General features: G+C 44.7%; 1 protein-coding gene across 2 annotated transcripts in view; it reads right to left on the minus strand.

The window, feature by feature from the left end:
• The window catches only part of CRMP1 (collapsin response mediator protein 1), a 49890-nt gene that overhangs the window by 21360 nt on the left and 1562 nt on the right, over positions 1–26968 (minus strand). The window contains exons 1-4 of one of the 2 annotated variants that reach the window (XM_059470835.1): positions 25308–25606; positions 11596–11684; positions 6307–6491; positions 4662–4826 (exon numbers count right to left, since the gene is read on the minus strand). In XM_059470835.1, the coding sequence (XP_059326818.1) occupies positions 4662–4826; positions 6307–6491; positions 11596–11684; positions 25308–25346 (478 nt within the window). In that variant the 5' untranslated portion in view covers positions 25347–25606. Of the gene's footprint in view, positions 1–4661; positions 4827–6306; positions 6492–11595; positions 11685–25307; positions 25607–26968 lie in introns of those variants that run through there. The other variant, XM_059470833.1, reaches the window with a different exon arrangement.

Genomic DNA, 26968 nt, shown 5'->3' on the forward strand with positions numbered 1-26968 from the left:
AAGCATATAAAGTTTGTGAAGTTTAAAAAACCTTGTGTAAGGTTCTGTGAATCAGTGTTTTTCTTTTACAGTTTCCTTAGCTATTCAGGAAAATATTTCAGCTTGATCTAAACTGTGATTTTTGGTAGACAAAACTTCTGGTTAGGTTCCCCCAAACTGCTGAGAAGGTGTAGGAAATGTGTATCTGAATGGGCATACAGGCTTGCTTTTTCTTGACCTTACACTCCAAAGTGCCTAGCTTAGCTGATGGTAGACAGTGGGAAGGAGTAGAAACAAAGCCTGAAACCAGTTTTATAGGCAGCTCACCACACCTCTTCTTCTGCCTTCCAAAGAAGGAAGGATTTATGCTGGCAGCCATAAAAAGCCAAGAAAGACAACAGTTTCAAATTTCAGAAATCCCTAAGAAATGCTACTGTTGAGTGTCAGTTGTCAATAACCTCCTGTATTCAAATTCCCATAAGCGTTGCTATTTATTTCAAAGATTTGGTTATTTACACAGCTTTGTATTCTTAAAGAATGCAACTTACAAATGTCTTCTGTTCATAATTTCTGTACATATGAATTCATATTAAGTGTCATATCACTTTCTAGTCTACTGGCAAGATCCCCAGCTTGGTCCAAGGAACAGAATCATAGTTTTCTAGCTTAAAAAAAAAAGTAAATTCTAAGCTACCTAAGCTCTGTATGCTGCATTTCAAAATGGCTGTGATGAAAACTGTGCTTCCTGGGGCAAGAAGAAAATATTCCTATTGTTCATGTTGTCTACATTAATGAATAAAATGAATAAATATCTCTGATGAAGATATAACTTCTTCCTGAGTCTAAAATTAACAAATACATCCTTAAGCAGAGGGTATGACTGCTCACACACACACAGAATTCATTTATTTACAATTACAGGACTAAAATACCCCAGGATGCATGCAAGATAAAACACTGAAATGATGCCTGGCATTATGTCCTCCTGCTAAGTCCAGGCAGCTCAGAGAGAAACACAAAGCAGGAGCTGGCCCCTCCTTGCTGACTTCCACACTGAGCAAATCCAGCCTGAACGGTGGAACTCTGTCAGCCTGTAAACCCATCCTTTTTTCCCATTTCCTATTTATCATGTTCAGAAAACACATATAGCCTTTACTAACTGTAATCCCTCCATCTACTCCTCATTACAATTTCAGAGTACTCATTACATTCTTATTTTAAAACCTAAGCTTGGCTGGGCCTTGCCTGGGGCCAATGCTTGCAGCCTCATGCCCGGAGCAAGGCCCAGCACACCCATCCCACCTGCCTTAGAGCAAAGCTCAATTTTCTCCCCAAAAACCCACCCCACGTGTCAGATGTCAGCTGCAGCCAGGAGCCACCTTCCTGCAGGGGTGCCTGAGCCCACACAAAGCAAGGAGGACATGTTGGGCCTGCTCCAAGGCAAGCTGACTGCCTCAGTGATGGCACAGGACTGACACCTCACAGGGATTTCTCTGGGAGCCAGGGCTGGGGTACCCATTGCTCTCCCTTATCCACCACCATTCATTGCATCACAGTCCTGCAGGAGGTAAGGCAGCTTTCCCTGACTGCTGGGGGGAGAAAACACATACCCTGACCCAAGTAATATATATTCTCATCCTTTCTCTTTTATTGCCTTGCTATCTTCTTGGGCCCTCTTCTGACCTTGATAAAATGACTGAGTTTTGCTCTCACTCTGTTTAATGTTCTCCCTGAAATTAATGGAAGCAGAAGGGAGCCCAGTAGGGAACCTGCCATAGGATCTTGAGCCTGCTCCTTACTACAGGGCAGAAGCAGAGCTCTCCCATGTAAACACACATTCCCACCCTCAGCTGCCACCAGACACACACACAGCAGGAGAGCATTTCAGGGGCTGCCTTTACAGCTAACAGGAGAGAGGGTGTGAACAATCCTGCCTTGCAAAGAGAGCACCTACACCAGATACCAAGATAAATTACACAAATTTACATACACAGGTATCCAAGATTAGACTCCTTGCCCTGGCCTGGCTCCTTGACCTACTCATTGGAATTATGCAGCTTTTCAAAAGCCCTGGTCTGTGGCCTATTGACCTGAATACTTCACATCTGTTACACACTACGTTCTTGTTAATGTCCTATTTGCTCTCACACCAGTACTCAACAGAATCCTCTCCAAATTTTAGGCAGGACTACAGTGTACTCCTGAACTTTCTGAACAGTGACAAAGTCAAAGTAACCAGTGAGGCTCATGTCAGCAATTTTAGGCTCCTGCTCCTTTGCATATACTGAAGAAGCTCAATCCCAAAATAGCTGCTGAAATTATCCAAGTTGGAGTGTTTATAATCAATATTTGGCTCTATAAAATCTTCAGGCACTTCCAAAGGCTGTGTCTCCTTAAATTAGCATTGTATTGATTTAAAACTGATTAATTGTTCAATTATACCTCATGACAAGGCACCTCAACAGCCACTCTCTGAGCTCCCCTGTTACTCATGCTGATTGCATTAGGCACATGCAGCTCTGAAACACAATGAGCTGAGCCCTGTCACTCAGCTCACTCACCCACAATCAGCCAAGAACCAATTCAATCCAGATTCCAGCTGATGAAAACCAGGGTCACTCCACTGACATCAAGTCTATTTGCACCAGCTGGCTTAAATGTTTCCAATTATCAGGAAATATTACCCATTAATTTGAAAGGCCTTGCCATGCTGAATTATTTCCTATTGTGCTTGTGAGTTCATACTCAACCTTACCTTGTGTCTCCAACATGTAACTCACACTGCCTGCCTGAGATATACATGAGAACAAAGGTGACCTCCTAATGCTCCCACCACCGAAGAGGCCACCAAGGCTCCATCATAAATCTCAGTTCAGGAACCAATGAACAGATTTCTGTTTCCCCTGATGACTCAAAGGCAGGTCAGATTTACATAGAAAACTCACATTTCAATAGTTGGAGAAAACTATTAACCTAACTGTCTGCACCAGGCTTTTAATGTAAACCCTTGGGCAAATTTGGGAGTGCTGAGCCATCTGTGGTCAGGGAGCTCTGGAAAATAATATCCAACCTTTGAAACAAGGCACAATATACTTGTCTTGAGAGCACAGTCAGCTAAAGCACAGCAGCAGATTCATGTTAATGCTGATAGCAGGGAAACAGCACAGATTTAGCACAGCCTGTGTTGACAGATGTCATCACCTTGTAAAAATCCCCTATACTAGAGACCTATGTAAGACCAGCTGCAGTTTCTCTAATTATGTGCAGCTTTGCTGATGGAAGTGTTTTGTTGCCTAAAATCTGGTTATACAACACATGTACTGTTAGCACCCTGTGACATGGAATAAACTCCCCCAGGTGACTGCACCTCCACGGCATCTCAGCAAACAACACTCAAAAATAGCATTTTGCTTTTTTTCTACTTTGATAGTACCTTTCCCTATAAAGAGAACTTTTCACATCCAAGTCAACACTAGCTCTACAAATTGCAAAGGGTGCTGCATATACACATCACTTAGGTTTCCCAAGAGAAGAGTCATTCTGATTTGCCCATGGAAATCACATTCTATTTCAGAAAATATTTCAATTAATATCCATATGTTTTCAAGGAATGTAGAAAATGAAAAATATGTGAAAATATATGATTCTGAAAAGAAAATACAAGCTGTCAGGCACAATTTCAAGGAACAATATCTAAGTTAGGATCTTCTGAAGGCTAGATTCCATTGCCCACACAGAGGTATCTGGTGCCACAAAGGTGCCCTCCTTATATGAGACTGCCACATTGAGCCTGCATGTGTGGAAATGCATTTAGGAGAGGTCTCATCTGTGCTATTCTGAATTGGTAGCTGGAGTCCAGGTAAGGCAACCTATAGCATCTCACAGGATAGTAGGCCTGTTAACTGAACACAGTCAAACCCATAGAAGTGTCTTAGATTCCTAAATAAGTGAGCTTTTTTTTTTTTTTTTTTGCAAGCGTTGAAATTTTGGCATCTTCTAGTAACTAGTAACTTCAGGGAAAGCCAGCAGAGAGAAGCACTTGAGAAAATCAGGGCATTTTTTCAATATTAGATACCTAACTTTAGCATCTCTTTTTAACTGGAATCTTCTAAAAATACAGGCATGTCTTATTTTACAAAATCAAATCTCAGCAAGTAAATTATTCCAATTCACTGCTGCAAAATGAGATCTAGCCTGTAGTGACATTTTCACAGCCCCATGTGCTCTTCATATTTGGATTTAATTGGAGGCACCTGAATCAAATTTTTCAGTCTAGTTAAAACCTGAACCACTGCTTTGAAACGTTTCACTTTCCTTATTCATTAAATAGAGGATATAAGGTGACTGGGGTGATTATCCTAAGTACTGGTCTTAACCTTAAAAAAACCCCCCTACCTATGCAATGTCTGAGCCTATTTCCACATATACAAGCAAGGATAAAGTGATAAATTTCTTTATGACAATGTAAGCATCTTAATGTTCCATGTCTGTACTGGACAAAGTCATATATATGCACAAAGTTTTAGGTCTATTTTACACAGCAGCAAGTGAAAATACAAGTTCAAGGTAGTGAAGAATCTTAGCCAGCTAGTGCCTATGCATTCATTAAAATATTCCAAAATTTCACCTTTATATGATATTTCGATAAAACAAAAAAATATTACTGCATTTCACTCACTAACCTTTGTCTTGCACAAGTACTTCCAGCTCTTCTCGAATCCCATCATACCAGCTGGTGATGTCCACATGGAGAGCATAATCACAACAGGATTTGGTATCAGCTGCCTCATGCCACTTCTCAAAGGAGGTCAGTAAACTAGTTCCAGGTTCTGGAAGCACATGATCAACTGAAAAAGAGATTGAGTGTGTGTTAGCAGGACAGTAGGCACACTGTTCAGATTTCCCTGTGAGCAGCCTTCCAGCACCTCAGCCAGAGGAGCAGCCTTGGAGGCAGTCTGTGTGCTGACTGTAACTCTGGGCTGTCAGCCAGGTCCTGCTGCCCCAGGTGCAGCAGACTTTGTGAACAGTCTATACTAAAGATGAGTCTGGCAACCTGCTTGGTGCAGCATCAATAGACACACAAAGGGGGACCCAAACACCTCACAGTTTAGGAAACATTTGTCTTTCCCCTTACTGTATTGTAAGAGACCCCAGGTTCTGGCCTTCAGTGTAGCTCTTGTCTGATATGTCCATTTCTGTGTATTTCACAGTAAGCACAACAATTAACCAGTGCCTCACAGTCTCTGAACTGGCCCACTCTGCCCCATCAACACATCAGTGCAGATGTTCAATGTTTTCTCAGCAGCCAAAACTGGGAATACAGCCAAAGGTTTGAACAGGGGTGACGTTGAGCACAAACACTGTCACACTATGCAGTCCATTGAATGCCCTGCCTCTCCCCTGCCTCAGCCTTTCTGCCTCTAATGGTGCCACACCACCCACTGACACAAAGACATGACTATTTATGCATAGGTACTTCTCTCTGCAGGGCCAGTTAGTACAAAAACAAACCAGGATGGGCTTACCAATGCCATCTGCAAGCCTAACTCTGCACAGGAATACTCAACTGAAGAACACAGACTGAAAAAAATTAATAACTAAAGGAATGAACAACAGTGCATTTTGTGCCTATGGCCAAAGAGTCTTTCAGCAGATGCCTGAATATGGGTAACAGGCAACACCATAAAAAAAAATCCACATCCCAATTCAGTGGGAATAAAACTCCACTGGGAAACTCCACTCCACAAGGAAGCTAAGACACTTTATGGCACCTGAACAATTGCCTCACAACATCTAACCAAAGTCAAGTCACAGCCAGAAGGAAAGAGATAAACCTTGTCCCACCATCTGTAGACAGAAGAAGGGTCTTTAACAACTAGAAACACCTCTTCTTTTCACCAACAAAGATGTTCTTCTGGGACATCTCTGTTAAGGTCTTCCTGAATTCCTGCTGCCAAATCCAAGTTCATACATAAGCATATCTTCTTATTTCCAAAGCTCTTGAAATGGCAGTAGGTGGGAACAGCAGATTTTCTGTGCCATATACTTACAGCGCTACCTACACTGCTTTCTAAAAATCCCAAGATTACGTGCATTATACCTCAATGCTTGTTCTGTATTTCAGAGGAAAATCCAAGAGACAATTCCACATGCTTGTATTTCTTTCTGAGGATAGGCTCATTTTCAGGCCAACCCTGGTTAACAATGATGAATGGATCTCAAACACAGTGCCCAGAAATTTGAAGATTCATTCCAGAAGATCTCAGAAAATTAGAATGAAGCCTCTGGTAGCTATCCCCACACAGAGACAGCTCTGCTGGTACTCACTGATCATGGTGGTGCCCCCTGCTAGTGCTGCTTTTGTGCCTTGATAGAAGTCATCAACAGCAGTCATCCCCTGGTAGGGCTTCTGTAGATAAGTGTTGACATCTATTCCCCCAGGAATAACCATGCGCCCATTAGCCTCTATGGTCTTGACTCCTCCAGGAACAATCAGATTCTCTCCTATTTGCCTGCACAGCAAGGAAAGCCAGTATTACTTTACTGGAACAAACACAGAGGACCAAGCTCTTTGAGGCATGTAGGGAGAGGGAGCCTGGGCCCATACAGCAGGAGGTGGGTCCCCAAAGGCAAGGTGAAGCTCAAGCACACGCTCCCTCTGCCCTGCCCAGCACAGCAGAACAAAGCAGAGGAGAGCTGACTCACTGAGCCATGAGCTCTGTTTGCTTTGCATGGCTCTAGTGGCCAATAAAGGAGCTGTAATGCACCAGCATTAAAAATTGATTATTTTTATATGATTTCTATCTTTAAACAATTCAAATTATGTACACTTAATGCTCTCTTGGGAGCTGCAGTTTTGTATACTAGGTTCTTAAATGAAAATAGGAAAACATAGATCAAATACAGGAGCAAGCTGGAATTGTAAAAATACATGGCAGAAGGAAAAGGCAGAAAATTTTATAATTACTTTGTCATCATGCAATGCAAATGTATCCTTAAAAAGAAATCTAAATAACCTAAGATACAGAAATACATATCTAAGAGACCTAAACATGTTTAATCTACCATGTCCCATATTCTTCATCCTCCTCTTGAAGTTAAAAGCCAGTGAAACATTCTGCATAACTGTGTGGAAAAATTATAATTAGCTGCTGCTGTATTTTTCCCTTCAGGTCTTCAAAGCAGGATTTTTTTTTCACTATTCAAAATATTAATCTGTCCCCCATACCAATATCAAACTCCAGATACTTATGATCAAAATACTTTTATTATTCATGGACTCAATTACAAATAAATTAAACTTTAACTTTTAAAGCCAGACTAGAATTTATTGTCTACTTTGCATGGCACCAAACAGGGAGAGGGGTCTATGTGGAAGCCATGTCTCTGCACTGTTCCACCACAATATATTTGGGCTTAGAGATAACTGTAAGGTAGTTAAGGTTCATTTAGTTTACCTTATATTACAGACACAGAGTCCTTGGTCCTAATTTTCTTTTGTCTGGATAAAATAGCTTTTATCCACAGCTAAATAAATACCTCAGACATCTGAGCTGCTGAATCTGTATCCTCATATTAAAAGGCAACTCCCACCTACAGTTCAAAACACAGCAACTGATTAACAGCCAACTGTGATAAGGTAGAACCAGAAGTGAATACAACTCTTCATTAAAACCAGTGGGAACAAATTAAAAAAGGAGGATAATTATTCACATTGGAATCTGGCCAAACTGGCAGAGTTAATAAATAGCCCCAAGAGGTCAAGAATTTGTTTCATATGCTATGCAAAAAAGTCACCTCCAGCAACTCATCTCCTGCAGTGCCCTGGGCTCTGGTTGGAGGGAAGCACAGCCATTCCACGGGCAAACTCCTCTTGGGCATCCCAGGATGGGGTCACAGCACTGAACAAATCCAGGAGGGCTTACTCATGAGAGCTGGCACTTAACAGTCATCAACATGTGCAGCACTGCCATAGCCTGTGTGCAGTGCAGTGTGAAGAACACCCTGACAAACAGGGAACCAACCTGGATGCAAACACCAGCAGCTGCACAGCACATCCAATTGCACAAACAACAGCTGCAAGCAGCTCCTCTGTTTTAAAATGTGCCTCACAAAGGCATACCATAAAGCACTGCACCCATGAGCAGATTCAATGCCTGTATAAAATTAGGAAGATCCATGTGTAGCAATGGTGTTGCACTATTTCGTTAGTCAAATCTATCCCCAGGATTTTAATCAGAACAACCCTCCACCTTTGTAGAGCATTTATGTGGCTAAGAAATTGAACTGGGAAAAAAAAATTAACTATGACCCATCTCCTTTGAGTACATCCAAGGAGCAACTGCACTTCAAGTACTAACACACCTTCCAAGAAGGTGAAAACCTTCACAGAAAAGGCAATTTATTTTTATTTTCTTCCACAATCAGTATCTACCAATTTCCTCTTCAAGAAGACACATGTCCTAACAAAGTGAAAGTGTGCTACCTATATATTGAAGTTTTTTGATGACTCAATGCTCATTATTTTCATTGTATGGTTGAGTAACATCTTATTCAGCTGAAATCATCCATGTTGAAGTGACATGGGACCAAACGGCCTTTGTGGATGATGCTGCACTTCTGTCAGAAACCTGTCTCATCTATTGCCCTGGCATCAAGATTAAGGCTGGGAGAAGTCTGATCTTCACTACTGCTCAAGGTTATTTTTATTCTGTCCAAGTAGAACAGAGAGTAGGAGATAATGTGACAGGATTCCTGAATTGCTCACTCATTAATGCAAAGGACATGTGAGTAAGAATGGAGTTCTATTACTTGTGGGTGAAAAAATACAACTGGGCAGATAACTGCATTCTAGACACTGTACAAATGACTGAGCTGGTTTCCTCATATGTCAGCAACCAGAAAACTCAGACCCACAAGAAGCTGATGCTGTCTGCCATTTTCAGTCGAACAAGTTGGGAAATTCTGTTGTACGTGAGCTGATTAAAGCACAACAAAAACCAGCAGGCTTCAGCTCTTCCTAAGCTTCATCCAAGGAAGCTGAAAACCTCTCCCAGAACTCTGTGGTGATGCTTCTGCAGTTATCAAGCCCTGACCTTTTTTAGGCATCTGAGGTTCCCCCTAACTTGACTCACCACTTGCCCAGCTCTGGAGACCATGCCCCCAGTCCCCCACCCTGCCACTGTTTGTCCCTCCAGCCCAGAGGGACCCAACCCTTCCCCTTGGGAGGGATGGAGCAGCAAGCACCAGACCATGACCTGTCACTTGGCACAGGGCTCACTTCCTCATGTGATTACCCAGGCAGGCAAGATGTAGGCAAAATACATTATTTATATGTCAATTTAAATTACCAAATATTTAAAATACTATTTAGATAATGGAGAACTGCCTCTCAGCTGCCATCTGAGTGTGCAGGGCTTAAGTTTCAGGTAGGAAAAATCCACATGCACTGCTGCTCCTTGTACCTACGGAGCCAGTTTGAGCATTGATTGGCAGGAAGAAACATCGACCATCCTCCAAACTATAGCTGATCTTCAAACACACTCAAGGTTACATCTGCTCTCCTCTATGCAGAATGATCTGCATTAAAAGACCCAAATCTTTTCAGTAGGCTGCAAGAGAAACCCAACCCTCTCTTTTCCAATCATTTTTCATTTCAGAGTGAGAAAAATAACCCAGATCTTTTATAGCCTGGTAAAACCAGGACACTACTGCCTATTCTGGGCTGAGTGGTTTGGTGTCTGCTCCATTCTGTGTTAGAATTCTGTGTTATCAGCAGGATCTGCAGCTGGAAAGTTGTAGCATCAACTGAAATGCAGATGACTGAGTTTTAAGGTCCAGCTCCAAACAAGCTTGAGCCACATTTAACAATGATGTTAAATATTCAGACACAATGGGCAGTTCCATCTGAAGAAGCTGGGAGATCAGACAAACCCAGAGCTTTCTTAGATTGCAAAATTTATCATCTGAACACAGTAAGAACCCAACCCCATCTCACAGCAGGCTGCCCTCACAAATTACTTCAGAGCAGGACTTCTTGCACACTTTACAAAGAAAAATCTTGGATTGTCTAAATCTAGGGCATCAGGCATAACTCAGGGTGCTAAATAGAGAACTTGCCTCCTTGGGCAAAGATAAATACTTCTTAAAAATTAAGATCTTGCCTGTCTATTCATCATTAACCCTAATTAGCTTGGGCAGCTGAGATACTTCCTGGAGGTAGGGATCCACACTCGGATTTCAGAGGGAGTCCATGTACTTAATAAGGGCAGGTGAAAGCTTGGCATTGCTAACCTGCCCACTAACTACCATTGCATTTCTGGAATCAAAGCCAAAAACTCAGCAGTTTCAGGCTCTCAGCATCTCATGCATTTAGTTATTTAAATAGTTCTGACGCTTACAAGTGTTAATAGGAGATTTGTATCTGAACTAACAAAACCACAGAAAAACCTCAACAAAAACACCCATCAAAGAGAGCACAACTTGGATAACTGTTGCTTTAAAAATAGATGCATGTTCAAAATTTCGTGTCCTCTCCACTTTTACCACTTCAATTAACACTACAAATAGAAAGGTAAAGTATTAAAAAAAAAATTTCACAGTCCACGGATGAAAGTATTCAGACTTTTTTCTCTTTTAATAACCTGAATCATAATAACATATGCAGTCACAGATATATAAAGAATTGGACTTTTAATCTGATGTTGCATTCTTAAGGAGCTCTGAAAACAAGAAAACAAGTAGGCAATTAATTATTTACCAGATAACCATAATTATATTTCTGTGCATCAAATTGTAGCCACTGGAGACCAAGTTTCTTAGGTCACTAGTGAAAGTGTTTAGCAACCATGAAAAAGGCTTTGATCCTTGTGCACATCAGAGTGCTCATACACCACATAACTTTGCAAACCTTAGAGACCCTCATCTCCACTAAGCCAAGGCAGGACCTACAGAGAACATGGACATCTCTGGTAAAGTTTCCCAGGCTATCAATAACACATATTTCAAGTTTTTCACCTAACAACTACTTTCCCAGTTCCTGTATTTTATAGCCTGATAAATCAGGACTTTCTTTCTAATTGTGTAACAATGCATAACAACATTATAGGAACAGAACATACTGTGGTTCAGCATTAATTAACAGGCAACTGAAACACAGCAGATCCTCATTTGCACATGGAACATGGGGCATATTTCAGATTTCTGTGCCCTACAATCCTGAAGAGCATGGCTGCACTTGCACTGACTAGGTACAGGGAGAAAAGCTGTTGAGAGCTTTCTGCCATTCATGGACTCAAAAGGTTTCCATTGTCCTTACCATTACTTCATTTCTTGAGAGTGCCTACTTGCCTTAACTGTTTCAGAAGAAACTGTGATGTGATTGAACTTTTTGAAAAGCAAATATCTTCAATTTACAGCAAAGAAATTTTCTACTTATCTAATCTTAGTAAAGATAAAATGATAGAATTTAATAATTAAACACTCCTCAACTACAGTCTCACATCTAGAGGTCACTGAGATCCTGCCCACAAGAGATTTTAAGTCAGCACTACCAAGACATCACAGTAGTCTATGTTAACATGCATGCAAAAAAAGTAATATTTAATAAAAACCAACTTTATAAGTCCATCTTCAAGGTACAGGTCTGCATAGAAGGAGTGGTCATCATTGATAATTCTTCCACCTTTAATGAGCAGTCTGTCACTCTGGAGGAAAAAAATAGAAAATATAGGTTTGTCAAAAGAAATAAACATAATAACGTATATATGATAACAAATATGCTCATTTATAAAGAAAGCCATTAATATCAAACACTACTTATATAAAGGTGGGTTCCTGTGGATACACAGACAGTGGACAGGATAGTTTCATTGATAGTTTCAGTGGACATGATAGTTTCATCCTATTTCAGGAGGGTTTCAGTTTATTCCTGACTTTTGGAACATGAGACATTATCATCACAGTTCATTTTGCTCAAAGCAGCAATCACTGCACACAGAAACACCTGAAATGCCACTACACCCCCTTTTACCACCTCACTGCGCAAGGGCCAAAAGGGAAAGAGAAGCCCCCAGAAGAAACTGCCCAACACTGCAATGGCCAAGCTGAGCTCACTTGGCACTCTTGGCACCTCTGGAAAAGAAACAAAGCTTTGATTGAATGGGGAGGCACAAGGTCCTAAGAGGCTGCTTAGCTCTTCCACTTAGAAATTCCTCACCAGGGAAGCTCCTTCAACACCAGCTCAGCAGGAGCAACTCCCAAGCAGCAGCCAAGGGACACAGCCCGCAGTTCGTGGCTCCTGTACTGTGGAACACAGCTGAACAGAGTTTCTAGTGGGCATGAAGAATTCATTGTAATCAACTTGTGATTTCTGCAGGGCAAAGGCTGTTGATGAATTGGGGCACTCTGTGCTGAGACTGCCCATGTCATATCTCACTCACTCCATGCATGAGAACAGAATGCAGCCCCCAAAGTTTGGTTCACCTGAAAAATCCTACAAACAGCACGAAGACCCACCACCTCCTGGTGTTTTCTAAAGTGCCAGGAAGAAGACTTTTTTTTTCCAAGAAGGACTGTTCAAAATATCAAGTCTGCAAGAGTTACTGTTCACAACAACTGTCTGCTTATATTCTTCTCTATTCAAATGGTTATATTCTGTTCTCAAAAACTACATTTTATAGAAAACAGATTTTACCATTTTCCAGAGAACCAGTACTTAAACTCTCTCATTGAAGAGGTCATACTAGAAATGCCAGCCCCTTACCACCTACCCAAAGACAGGGCAAGTCCAGTGCTCCTCTGACTTTAGCTGGGGTAATTAATATTCCTCACAGCAGCTTGTATGGGGCTGCTTTGGAATTGTGCTGGAAACAGTGCTGACAGCACAAGGATGTTTTAGCTATTGCTGTGCAGAGTTTAGAGAGTGAATGTCTCCTCTGCTCAGCACCAGGAAAGAAAGAGGCTGGGTGAGCACAAGGAATTGGGAGGGGGGATAGCTGGGACAGCTGACCCCAAGTGACCCAAGGGATGTTCCACACCATATGCCATCATGCTCAGCAATAAAAATTGAGAGGGAGGATGACTGGGGGAGCACTGCCTCCGGACTGGCTGGGCATCAATAGGTGCTGGTGACCAATTGCATTGTGCATCACTTGTCCTTCTTTGGTTTTATTAATCTTTTTTATTTTCCTACCAGTTGTATTATCATCATTACTATTATGATTATTCTATTTCCATTATCAAAGTGTTTCCATCTCAACCCAAGAGTTTTTTCACTTTTACTCTTCCAGTTCTCTCCCCTATCCCACAGTGGGGTGGGGGAGAATTGGTTGTGTGAGGCTGAGCTGCCAGCTAGGGTTAAACCATGACAAGTACATAACACTTTTGGAAAGAATTTTGCCAAGCAACTGTGAATGCTGGAAAACTCTTAAAGCAGTCAGAACCATTTTTTTTCCCATTCATACATAAAAATAGCCATTTAAAATAAATTATTTCCTTGGCTCACCAGACAATAACTCAGAATCTCCAGTTTGTCCATGTTTTATACTACTCAGTCCAGATTCAATTCCTGATTTAATTACAGCATGACTCAGGCATATAAACTATGAATGTCCTGAGTTCCCACTTTAGAAAGCAAACAAGTTGATATATTGTTAATCTATAAAACCAGGACAACAAAACCAATAGATTTCTAAAAAAAACTGTTCATTAAAAAGCGCTAAGGCAGAGTTGGGGTGTTACAATGTAATTTCCGTTACACAGCGCACATTTACTTTTTAGTTTGCACTTGAACAATTTTGCAGGTTCAAAACTTTTATAGCCCTCTGTATCATTCTAGAAAAAGGAAAAAGGGAGAAGAATATCTTCCCCCACTTCTTCCTTTTAAAAGAGGAAGAAGTGGGGGAAGATATTTTAAATACAGTGCACAACAAAAGAGTACATACACAGCAGGTCTGAAGCTCTTCTCCATGTGCTGCAGCAGCAGCCTTGGGGGTTGGGGGTAACCAAGGCACAGAACCATGATGACATATGTCCCCAGGACCTGCCTCAGACTTTGTCACCCTCTCATTAGAGAATGGAGATGAATGCAAGTCCTCCATCTGGAATTTGCCAGAGCAGGCTCCCTGCTTTCTCCCCAGCCTCTCTACTGTCACTTGTAATTGCAGCAGGACTTGTGAATCAGCAGCCAGAATAATAATAAGTTATTTTGCCACGTGCTGGCAGTTGCACCTCCTCACTGTGATGATTTACTGTGCTGCCTGCTGACCTGCAGGGACCACCATCTTGTGAGCTCTTTTTAAGCTCATTCAATTGCCTTCCTAAACATTAATACTGCCCAATTACAAGAAGCACAAGCTTACTAATAGAGGCAGGCAGTTTTCCCAGAGCACTGCATCTGTCACGGCTAAGGAGTGAAAAAATCTGCACCCTCATCAAGAAAGTCTACATTTCATTTCTTTTAAAACAGGAGAAGATGCATAATAAGTAGAAAGAAATGTAACAGGCAAGGAAAATAAAACAGACTAAAAGCTGAAATGCAGCTCCAGAAAAATAACTGTAGACATAAGGATTTTAAATGTTTTTATACATAGCTATAAATATGTAAGTAACAAAATTAGGAATTAGAATAAGCTAATCTAAAAAAGATACAAATTCAGTCTTAAGAAAGAACTCAATTATGGAGTCAGCCATTAAATCAGGCCTCATATCCTATAAAGGATTACTGAAAATTCAGCTACAAAGCATCTCCTTGTTCAGAATTTTGGAAGGTGGAAGAAATTCTGGTAGAGAATAAATAACCTGCACATCATGGAGAATTTGATTCTTTACATCTCAGAAGAAAATACAAACAATTCAGAATTGTTGTAAGAGCAGTCCTGCACCTGAGGCTAAGGTTCCCTTAGCTGGGTATAGGAAGTCATGCAAGACTGGGCTGCCAAAAACCACACAACCCCAGGCAGCCATTGGGGACAGTGCTGTGGAGCCTTGCCCAGCTCTCATCAGAATCTGAGAGCTGTGGAAGCATCTCTAGCATGCTTCCATTCCAGTATAGCAGCAAATTCAGAAGAAAAAGAGTTCTGTTGGAACATCTCCAACCAGCTTGATCTGCCAAGTGTAGGACACGTTACAGACTGCTGCAAAGCAGAGCACCTTGAGGCAGATGGTGTTGATGGGCACCAGCAGCCCAGGTGAGGTTTTGTGCCCTGTGGACACCTCAGCAGCACACTGTATCCAAGCAAACCAGCGCTGCCTCAAACACCCTGCTCCAGATCAGGGCTGGCACGTCCTTAGCCAAAGCAGCAGTACCCAATGCCTGGATGCACAGATCACAGCGATGCACTTCCATGAATAGGCTGGAAAAATTACACAAAAATAAATTACTAGAAAGGAGATACAGATTAATGTTGACAAGCAATTTGTTGTATTCTTCATGAAACAAGATTTCATACAAATGGTTGGTTCACTTGCAGTATTCATTCTCTGCTACAGCCCAAGCACAGGCTTCAGGGCCAGCCACTGGAGCCTGGGTGATCCTGCACTGGTTTAGGTCACTGGTCCTTGCCGCAGGGAAATCCTGAACAGAAATCTGGGCACACACAGGCTCTGTGAAGTGGGTTAGCCCTCTTGGGCATGCAGAAGGCTGTGTGTGACCAGGGGCTATTTATTAATTACCAGGGGCATGTTGTCAGGCAGATTGCTCGCAATTTTCTTACCAAGTGACAAATGTCCAGGTAAACTAGGGACCAGAGTCCCCTTCTCCCTGTTTCAGGCTGGAGGAGAGACACACTCTGCAGTGCCCTGAGGAAAGCAACGAAGGAAGGGAGGAGTGACCTGAAGTTCCTGAACTAATCCTGGCAGTGCTGGCCTGTATTTCTCCTTCCCAGCTGTAATCTCCATGAGGAAGAACACCCAGCTCCCAGAGGTACCCTCAGCCAGTCAATGAGCCTCAGGTGCTCTCACAATGCAAACAGCAATGGGCTCATCCCTCAGCTCAGGAGGTGACAGCACTGTCAGCCTTTCTAGGGTGGCTGCCACTTTTGTGTTCAGCTGACAGGTGCCTCAGGCACTGGTGCCCTGCCTGCTGAGCTCCAAGGGCTCCACACCAAGTCTCCAGTGCACTGCCTGGCACAAGAAGCTGCCAGCCCACCTCTTCCCACTGCAAGCCAAAAGAAGCTGCCGGGGCCCTCTCCTCCCTCCAGGTTGCCAAGGACAGACAACAGGAACATGGCAAAACAGAGAGGGAGTACTACCTAGAACAGTTCATGGGATGCCAAGATGCAAGGGGTAAAAAGCCCTGCTCTCATTGACAAGGGAGGGGCAGAAAGCACACCATAAAACCATGCTGTGCAGTCACTGCTGGGTGTGGGAGCCAAGGTGTTTCTTCTCCACCCATCACTATTGCAATGATGCAACTGCATTGCTGCAATGCTGTTTGCCTCTGAGTTGTGTGCCTGGCCATGACACAGCACCAGCTGAGCCACGATGCACATCTGCTGTGTCCCCTGCAGCTCCATTTCACAGGCGCTCTGGCACCTGCCAGCTCAGCCCACTGCTGAGTGTGACACAGCCACTCCTGCTCCTCCCAGCCCTTCACCCTCAAACCCTGCACGCTGCTTCCCCGGGGATCTCCTCCTAATCACAGCCTAGCTTCTCCTGCTTAACCTGGCAGCAAAGCTGCAGAGCTTAGTCTGTGACATGACAGCAATTTTCATGGCAGAAGGAGATGGCACAAACGCTTGCTGCAGGAGGAGGGGCTGCCTGCTCAGACTGGAGGCGGCGGCTGTCGCTCCCTCACAACCATTGTTTCCACTAGAGCAGGAGCAACACCAAACATCTGTAAGCTGGTGACTGGCACACTTTGTACTGACTGCCTGTTTTGCTGGGGTTTGAATCAGCTTGGCTCAGCTCTTGTGAAGCGTGTCCACATTTTCATGCACACCGATGGCAAAAGGCCAGCACAGAGGAGCAGCATCTGACCAAGCTTCAAGACCACCAGCCTAAGCCCTGCCATGGTCCCCATGGCTCCATGCAAATATACATGAAACCAAATTCCCTTGGGTGGAAAATCGCTTTTCTGTGGATTATTCGAAATTACAAACCAAATGTTAGAGCAAGAACAGTTGCAAAGAAATTTAAAATTAGCCTTTTCCCATTCACCCACTCCCCTCAGAGCTAGTGGTATCTAAAAATACACAACAAAATTCAAATAGCTTTTAGACATGCAGTTCTCAAATCTGCTTCTTGGGACTTCTAAAACACAGTAACAGAAAAAATAAAACTGCCATAAGATTTACCAAACATTATTTCAAATTGGTGCAGTGTGTCAAAATACAATGCAGCACAAGTCATAGAAACCACACACTTCTCTACAGCATCAATACCTATGCAATGCATCTGCAGGAACCTTTCAGAGAAAACCACACTTCTGTGATACAAGATGGAGTTTAAAAAAAAAAGCCATTATGTATTCTAGCCACACAAGAAAAATCCAACAAATTCCAAGAGTAGTGTTTCCATCAAATAGCAGCATCTCTCCAGACTGCAATTCCAACACATGCTATTACATTTTTGCTTTTCTTCCACAAATGGAACATCTTCCTATTATATCTTCATCTCTAAATCAAGTAAGCCATATATTTTTAACTATTTACAGTTTGCTTTACTATTTATATACAATTAACTTCAGATAACTTATCCAGCATACAGGTCTAAGTGCTGTGCTGCTTAATCATTGGTTTGGACCTTTACAATTGCTGCATTGCAGCTTTTGCCAACCAAAAAAGTCTTTGCAAACACTCAAACGCAGATTTTCCACACTTAGAGGATGAGGAAACACTCAGCAGTGATTTCACCCTCTGTGTAATTGTAAGGACTTACTAGAATATAACATTGTCTATACATCTCCAGAGCAACAATGGCTGTTTTCTCTAAAACCCAGATTAGTCAAGAGCCCTGAAGATGACTAAGGATTTTATGCTAAATAGCCATTTGAAAACAGTTTAAATTCTAAATCCACCTGCACTTTAGTTCTCTATAATGTCATGTGGTTTAAAAGACATCAGAACAAATGCAATAGACATAAAAAGGCATTAAGCTATGTTATCACACTTGCAGCCAAGACATTACTTTTTAGCATTTGAGAGGCAGAATTCCTTGTTACTAAGGTTTTAAAGAGTCCACTGAGAGTTACAGAAGACACAGAATTCAGTTCAGAGGAAAGGTACAAGAAAAACAGGCTGATATTTGTGCTCTCCATGATTAGCTAAATCTCCACAAGAAGACTATGTGCATGGAATACATTTCTCAAAGGCTGAAGACCCCGTCTGGCAAACAGTGGAAGGAGACACTCAGAGCTCCTCTGTGCTTCCATGCATTCATTCTTGCAGATTTATTTCCCACAATATACAAGAGATTTACTTTTTTTTTTGAGTGTGTGTGGATATATTTGGTGGTCTTTTGTTAGAGCTGCTCAGATTCAGACCCAGCTGTGATACAATACAGTTAAATTACCTCACTTTAGGCAAAGTACTTACAAATAAGGAACATTTTTAAACTTAATGGCAAAAGAAGAAAGATATCTTTCCCTAGAGGAATGTTTGCTTAAAATCCTTTCATAAGGATCAAAGAGCTGTAAATGGGATTTCATGAAGTACTGTCTGCTTATAAAAGATCTGCTTTTAATCAGCAGTATCCCTCCTTTCAAATTCACATCTAGACTACCCTCCATAGGAAGTGGCTTTTAGTTAGGGTGAACCCTGAATCAACTTTGGGAATTCCTTGTAAAACACTCCATCCTTGAGGCATCATTTCCGATAGGCCACTAATGGAGAATCCTGCTTTTAAGGTTCTTTTCTTAACAGATGCACTCTACTATATGGCAATTAATTTAGGAAGGATTATGCTGATGGTAATAGTGCTGTATTTTGGTCTGTAGCCAATGTATTCATTCATCTTTATTCATTTAAGAGATCTGATGTTCTTTTGTTTCCCCTTTTGAGACCTGGCTTCCTATTCAGCTAGCAGTTTCATTGCTTAATCACCCACTCTAAAGGGGCTACTCCTACAGCTACCAACTCCATGGGGATTTCTTCACTGAAAATGTCATCTTTGCTTTGCTTTTAGAAGGGAAGCACAACAAACATCTTATTGATGACAATATTCATTGGCATCAGCAGGGGTTTCATCTAAGTAGGGGCTGGAGGGCTGAAACCATTGCATTGTATGTTGCTATACCCATCCCTTCGGTTACACACAGGTTATGTCAATTAAAGGGCATCTCAAAATCCCAGCAAGCCATTGATAGGAAAGCTTAAACTTGGGAAGAAAATAACAGTCATTTACATCATTGCTGACTTCTCTAGGCCACTAGAAATGTGCAGAAATGAACTGAAAATGTGTCTTATCTAATTCTAATCAGAAACCTGCATCAGGTTACTGGGATATATCTGACTTGGCACCAACCACAGTCAAAATGCAACTAAGACCATATGGAATCCCTTCTCTGACAGAGCAGGTGGATGCAAGGGAAACAGAATAGTAAAAAATGCCTTTAAGATGATGTTAGCAATGACAATTCATGATCAGCTAAATGCAGTGGATGCCATGTTTATTGTTTGCACTCAGACACTTTGTGCTGTCATGTTGTGTACCTACTATTTCTGCCAGTGAGAGCAAGGTGTGATGCTTGCTGCCTCACCTCACATGCTATCAGCCCTGATTTCCCTTCCACAGCCTCTGAGCACTGCCTCCTCCTCTAGCCAGCCACCTGGGTGCTCACTATTACACAGAGGAGATTTTACAGAGTGTAGACTTCACTGAAGTCAGCAGGAACATTTATTATTCATAAACAATACCTTACATCTTAAAACTCATTAGGACATGCACTACAGATGAAAACTTTTGTCTTTTGACAAGCAAACATAATCCCAAAGTATCTCTGCTTCAGGGGACAAGGCCAACATCTGCACATGTAGCAAGATTAGAAACCTGCAAATTATTTTGCTCCTCAACTCTATTCCCTCTTTCTCATACATACAAAAGCATTTATCTCACTCATATGTACAAACCCCAAGTTTATCTCAACTAACTTCCAAGTGCTTTACAAGCCAGTGGTCTCTGCTGGCTCCTTCAAATGAAAATGGAAGTTTCACACTTTTACCACTCAACTAATTCTTGATTCTGAAAGAAATGGCAGCAAAGCAGACAACAGATCCTGATCTCTCATCAGAAAAGTGGTTCATTGGCAGCAGTTGCCTTCAGCACTTGCAAGAAGACTCAGATAAGCACCCCACTGGATCAGATGTCTTCCCAGACAGCCACTGTCCCCTTTCCAAACCTGCCCAGCTTCCAGCAAAGCACAGCTCAGTTCTCTGAGGTGGCACCAGCTATGATGCTGAGGGCACTGACTGATGAACTTGCTGTGGCAGTTAAAGGAATCACTGCCCCAAACCCTTCCTTCTGTCCCTGTGCCAAAGGTTTCAGTCTCCATAGAAATGTCCCCAGAAGGACCTACTCTGAATGTAATTTAAGTCACCATATGGAACTAACATATGAAAAAGTAGCCACTTTTTCTCCTATAGAAAAAAAGAAAGGAAAAGATGTGTCACAGAATCATGGAAATGGTGGTTCGAAGTCCAAAAACTTACAGTGAAGCAGCTAAAGCATCCCCAGAGCTGCCAGGCTGAAGTCCAGTCCACTACACAATGTGAATTCTTATATGTTCACTGACAGATGAGTAAACTGAGAGGGGACAAGTCTGTTAAACAGACACACATGGGAACATGTAATTTTGAGGATTAAGAGTTCAAGAGTAAGGAGGCATCCAGAAGTCCCAGGCCTTGGTGTTTTAAAACAGGACAAAAAGTGCTGTCTAAATCACCCAAAATCTTGCACCAAGAGCAGATATTAACATGAGGCAGTGTTCCCATGGCCAGCACTCAGCAGGCTTTTCAAACACTTCTGGCAAGTAACAGAGCAATCTGAGTGTAGCTTTTATGCAGCTATGTTAAACAAACGTTAGTGGTAAAAAACCACAGTCAGGGGAGATACAGAATAGATCCAAACCTAGACAAGAACTTTGGTCCTCCATCCCAGGTACTCACCATGTCCTGCATCTGTAGGGTATGTCCCCTCTGGTGTTCAAAATGAATTGGCTGGCAGCTCTCACACTGCTGCTGTCTCACATCAGAACACCACACATTATCCCAGCACTTTGTTCAGACCAAACAGAAAGTTTCCATCCTGAACCAGTGTGTCACACAGCAGAAATCCTGATGAATGGATTTTTTTCTCTCTCAAAGTATTCTGCCATCTTCAACTGAAGCCTACTTGCTTCTCATCTCTCTTCATACCAATTCTAAATGTAACAACTATAATTATTCTTTCTGCCCACTCCTCTGAATTTCTTGTCTCCCCATTTTTCTGCATCTGTTTTTTTTTTTCCCTCATGTAGTGGCAGATCTTTTCTTTTCTTGTTATGCTCAGTAGTGAGATCCTTCCTCTGTAACACCACATTTTTGTGCTCTCTATCTCCCTGTGCCTTACAGTCTGTCAGCTCAGGACCAGCAGTGCGTTTTCCCCAGTCATATGTCAGCCCTTGGACCATACCCAGAAAGATGATTCCCTTTTTTTTTTTTCCCAAGGGATTTGGGCACCATTTTCCTCTCCCAAATGCCTCCTTGCATTTGCTTTGGTGACTAGCTATTCTGCCTTTGCTCAGTGGAATTGTGTTCACACCTCCTCTTCACTGAGCTCACACAGATTATGTTTTAATGGGTGCAGTTGCTGCTGGAACAAACACGTCCTGTCACAGGCATTTAACATGCCACATGCCTTTTTTAAACCCTGGTACAATTCTGAGTTCATCTAAGCTCAGGCCTTGCTTGAAAATTGCCAACTGCTACCAAAACACAGAAGCCAAAATAATGTGTAATAGGTATTTCTGTGTCATCATCTCCATTGATTCCCTGTAATAAATTGCACAAGAGAAGTATCATAGTGATGTTAAAAGCAGTGGGCTGGGGGGTATATCCTGAAAAATCTGGTGTGCATGAGAACATCCTGCACAACCAAAGCACAAAAGATTGCCACCTCATGCAGAAAAACACCTCAGCAATGGATGTGGTGGCTGTCCATACCATAAAGGCTGGGAAAAGTGCTCCTGCACTCTTGGCCACCCTTACATCATGCACCATCCCCTGGTCCATCCCAGCTAACACTCCTGAACCAGGGGTCTGAAACCCACCTGCCAAGGACTTCAACACAGTGCAGAAGACATGACTGAAGTGCTTACACTTACTGGTTCAATGCATTTCTATTATACATCCCCAGACTGGTCTGGTGATTCAAACACAGAGGTCCTTCCCCTCCCACTGCAGTTGCCCAAAAGGGCCCAGTTTCTCCAGTCTGACTCACAACTGAATGGCACCTTACACTGGCACAGTGCTGCTGCTCCACTAACAGCAAGCCTGGATGCTGCACGGGATGCATAACAGGCAGCAGGACAGCCGCAAATTAGATAAAATGCAAGAAGCATGAATGTTCACAAGCTGAAATGGAAAGGAAAAAAAAGACAGAAATAAAAAAAAAAAAAAAAAGTGCAGATTGGTAAATGAGAGCAGGGAGATGCCCAGTGCCAAAGAGAGCTGTGTGCAACAGTGTACCATGAGCAGGGGCAGAAGGGCAAGCAGGAATAAAGCTGCTTTGGGTGAAAGAGGTGCAGGGGCTGCCAGCCAGGCCCTGCTGTCGGAAGGAGTCAGGAGAGAAGGCTCAGTCACACCAAGCACAAGGAGGAAGTTAAGGCCACGTGCACCAAGAGCAGTAACCCAGGCAGGACACCGCCGAGTCGTCTTCCCAAGATTGGTATCTGCTTCCACACCAGTCAGAGGTGAAACCAGCTGCTGCCTCCTCCTTCCCAGCTCCAGATGCTGCAGACCTGATCCCAGAGGGAAGTTTTGGCCAGGTACTAACTGCTGTCTGCAGTGCCTGTGGCTGGATGCTGTTGCTGGGTGTTGCTGTTGTGTGCTCAGGACAGCTCCTGGTCCATGCAAGCAACACAGACTTGGTACTGGAAAATCCACACAAAGTATCAGCACCCAGGACACCATCAGAAATTAGTTTCTCACTTCTCCAATAAGCCCAGGAGCCAGTGTAGCTCCAAAGAGCAGAAATGTGAGTAGGGGAAATATTAAGAACAGTAACAGATGACATTTTTATACATTTCATCATCACTGTTGTTGCATACTTCTACAGAGCTGTCACATTTCCTTAGAGCCCAGAGGACTTGAAGCTACAATGTATTTCCTTAGTGGACGGATGAAACATCTAATTTACCACACTGGAGTGGGGCCTCAGAAGAGACACACTGATAGACCCTGTGGGTTCTTGTGGGACGGCCAGTGTGTACAAGGTCTAACACAAAGTGCCTGACTTGCTTTGCTGGAGGACAACGGCCAGAAGTGTAAAAAAGCCAAAAACAGTCCAGCCCTGATGCCTGCCAAGTTCACTAATGTTAATTTATGCCTTTGATTTGGTCACAAAACTCAACAGTAATGTTAATGAATATTCATTTATAGAAGCTTCAGCACATCCAGTTTCAAAGAGAAAAGGCTGAGGTTTGGGCTTTCTTTTTCACAGCATTCCTCTCCACAGCACAGAGAAAAAAATTCTGTGAGAAGTGATGAAATTAAAAGGAACTGTTGATTCTAAGGCAAAGACTTATAATTCTTCCAGTTTCTCATTCTACTCCGAAATGGAGAGCAAAGAACTAGCTATGGGTGTGACCCTTTACACTCCAGTTTCAAATGAAGACTGAGCCCTACACAAAGCACCTGACACTCACCCAGAGGGTAACCGATTTCTCCCTCGACCCAGCCATGCCCTGAGTAAGTCACACAACGCACTGAGGAACGAGGCAAGAGGAGCCATCACCCAAAAAGCCACTGCAGCACCCAGGTTCAGCCCTGGCCACCAGGCACTGCAGCCTGTTGATAGCTGAGACCTGCATAAATGCGGCACCTCGGTATCATGAAACTCAGCTTTTAGAAGGATGCTGCTTCTCTCCCGAGAAAATATTTTGACGGAAGGATGCTTTTATTGGTTTTATTACAGGGAGAAAACCGCGAGGAGCTTACAAGCTTTGTAACACTGGCTCCGCTAATGCCGATAAGCGCCGGGTTTGCTGGGGAGGTGCCACACCCACCGGCACCGCTCCTTCAGACACCGAAACTTGCCCGCATCACACCGTGCCAGCTTTCCAGGGAAAGCTCCACGAACCCAAGGAACCTGGGAGCTTCCCCGCTCATCCCCGCCCCAGGTGCCACAGCAACAGTGACCCCATCATCCACTGATCCAGTCCACCAAGAGGAAAGCATCAACCTGGAGACCAACACCGGCGCTGGGGAAAACCTCTGCCGTGTGAGCAAGCTCCGGGTGCTTGTGCCCACCACACCCCTATCCGCCAGCTCTGCCTGTTCTTCATCTCAGCCCCTATATCCCCCGATCGTGTATATTAAGGGAAAGCATATACTCTATGAAAGAACCCAAGTCCTTTCTTTCTAGCACGGAAAGCACACCCTATTGTAGCTCTGGCTGCTCGGGTACAAAAGCATCTAGCGGGAGACAGGCACCGATAGGAAGAGGGCGGTTATGATTAACTCTTTGATTTCTGATTCCCACCACGCCTGGTGTATTAATAGCGCGCAGAGGTGTTGGTGCTGGCATCATGGCGCTCTTTGATTTTCCACGCTTCCCCCCACGCCCACGCTCGCCCACCTCCCATTTCTCCGCACCCCGAGCCTCCCCCTGCCCACCGCCCGTGCCCCGTCGAGGCTGCGCTGCCCCTGCCCGCTGCGGGGGGCGGTGGCACGGGCACGCTGTGCTGCGGTGGTCCCCTCCCTCTTTTGTTCTGCCTCGCCCGGCGGCCGAGCCTCCCCGGGCCCGGCTCCTCGGGAGGGCGGTACCCCGACCCCGGCCCCGCAGCGCCGGGACGAGCCCCCCGCCGGCCCTCCCTCCCTCCCCGCCCCGGGCTGGAGCGAGCACACAGCGCTGAGCCCCGGCTGGGCGGCGGGCGAGCAAGGGGAGGCAGAATACAATAAAGAAATGAAATAAAAATGTAATAATGAAATTCTAAAATAAAATCAAATGAAATCGGTCCTCGCCCAGAGCTCCGGCGGGAGGAGGACGGGCGGCGGCGCCCGCATCCGCCGCTCCGGGGAGCCCCGGCCCCGCAGTCTGGGGCTGCCCCGGCCCCGGGCACGGCGCTCCCGCCGCTCGCCCTTCCCCGCCCCGCGAACAAAGGAGCGCGGGCAGCGCTTACCGGGGCCGCTTACCGTAATGTGCGGGATGCTCTTCTTGCCCTGGTAAGACATGTCGGCTCTCCCTAGCGCCGGGAGCACGCAACGAACCCGAGGAGCGAGCCGAGCCCAGCGGAACAACACCGGCGGTGCTGAGACGAATAATAATGCGGAGCCCGGTCGGGTGATGGGGCGGGGCGGGGGCGACCCGGCACAGCGGTGGAATGGGGGCGAAGTTCCGTCGCCCAGAGGAAGGGGAGCCCGGCAAACCCGGCACCTTTTTTCCGGCTGCAATCAAACGGGGACGCGGCTCCCGGGGGGGGTCGGCGAGCGCTGCCTCTGCCGGCGGCAGCAGCGCCCTCCCGGCTGCAGGTCGGAGCAGGATTCGCTCAGCGCAACCCAGGAAGCGTTTCCTTCCCTCCTGTCCCCCACCCCTCCGCCTGGCCCCCCTTCACAGCCCATCAATCCAGCCGGAGGCTCCCTCCCTCCCTCCGCACCGGCGCTGGGAAACGCCGCCCCGCCAGCTCCGCCGCCGCCCCGCTCGCACGCTGAGGTCACCGGCAGGATCCCACGCGTGGGCTGCCGCAGGGTGGGGACGGGGGATAAAACCTCCGCCGGTGGGTCCTGCTGTGCTGCACATGGCAATGGCACTGCCTGCCCGTCCCCACGGCGTGAAGTCTGATGGCAATGCTCTGCGCTGTCCCCACGGCGCTGTCCCCATAGCACTGACCCTGATGGCACTGCCCTGCGCTGTCCCCAGACCACTGATCCTGATGGCATTGCCTCGCACTGCCCCAATGACCCTGCCTGCTCTCTCCCTGATGGCACTGACCCAGGTGGCACTGCCTGCTCTGTGCTCACCAGCATCTCTGACCCCAACAGCCCTGTCATGCTCTGCCCTCCTCACCGCCCAGTTGTCACACACCTGCTCTGTCCTGTGCCCATGGAGCTCATGGGGATAACACAACCAGGCAGGCCAGGCAGATGCTATATCAGCAGCTGCTGGAGAGGTAAAATGGTTAGTTGAAATTCTTCTGTCTTTTCTGTGTCTCACAGAATGCCTCCCTACACCCATGGTGCTTGAGGGTAAAAGGCACCGCAAAGCTGTGCCCAAATTAATCCCCTCAAGGACAGGAACTCTGGGGCTCTTAGCACACCCATCCTTGTGATACACACATAGATAAAAGCCACTGAGCACCCAGGCCACATCCCCAACACATCTGCCCAGAAATCATTGTTTGAAATTTGTAAAAAACTCTGGGTGTCACTGCACAGGGGTCACATGTATTTGCTGCTTACAGTACACCTTCCTAAGCCAGTGGCCAAATCTTGCCTGCTTTACCTCTAAGCCTCATCCTCACCTCGCTTTGGTCAACTTTGCAAGCACAGTGGGATCCAGAGAGGTAGTGTGCAGTGTGTGCTCACTATCCTGAGTCCCAGGGTGAACTAGGGAGCAGGGAAAATGGGAGTGCAGCACCATGGATGTGCTGGAAGATGAGGTGTGCTGTGCCCTCCCACTGCCCCAGGGTCCTGACCAAAAATCTCAGGAGTTCAGGTGAGCTAGAGAAGACTGCACTGCAGCTGGCAGCCTCTGAAGGCAACCCTGGGGTCGTTGCAGAGAAAGCAGCAGCATCCCAGGCACAGTGTCCCACCAAGCCCTGCCTGCTCGCTGCAGTGTCCCACCACAGCAGACACCC

Source organism: Ammospiza nelsoni, chromosome 4, assembly GCF_027579445.1.
Source record: "Ammospiza nelsoni isolate bAmmNel1 chromosome 4, bAmmNel1.pri, whole genome shotgun sequence".
Lineage (NCBI taxonomy): Eukaryota > Metazoa > Chordata > Aves > Passeriformes > Passerellidae > Ammospiza > Ammospiza nelsoni.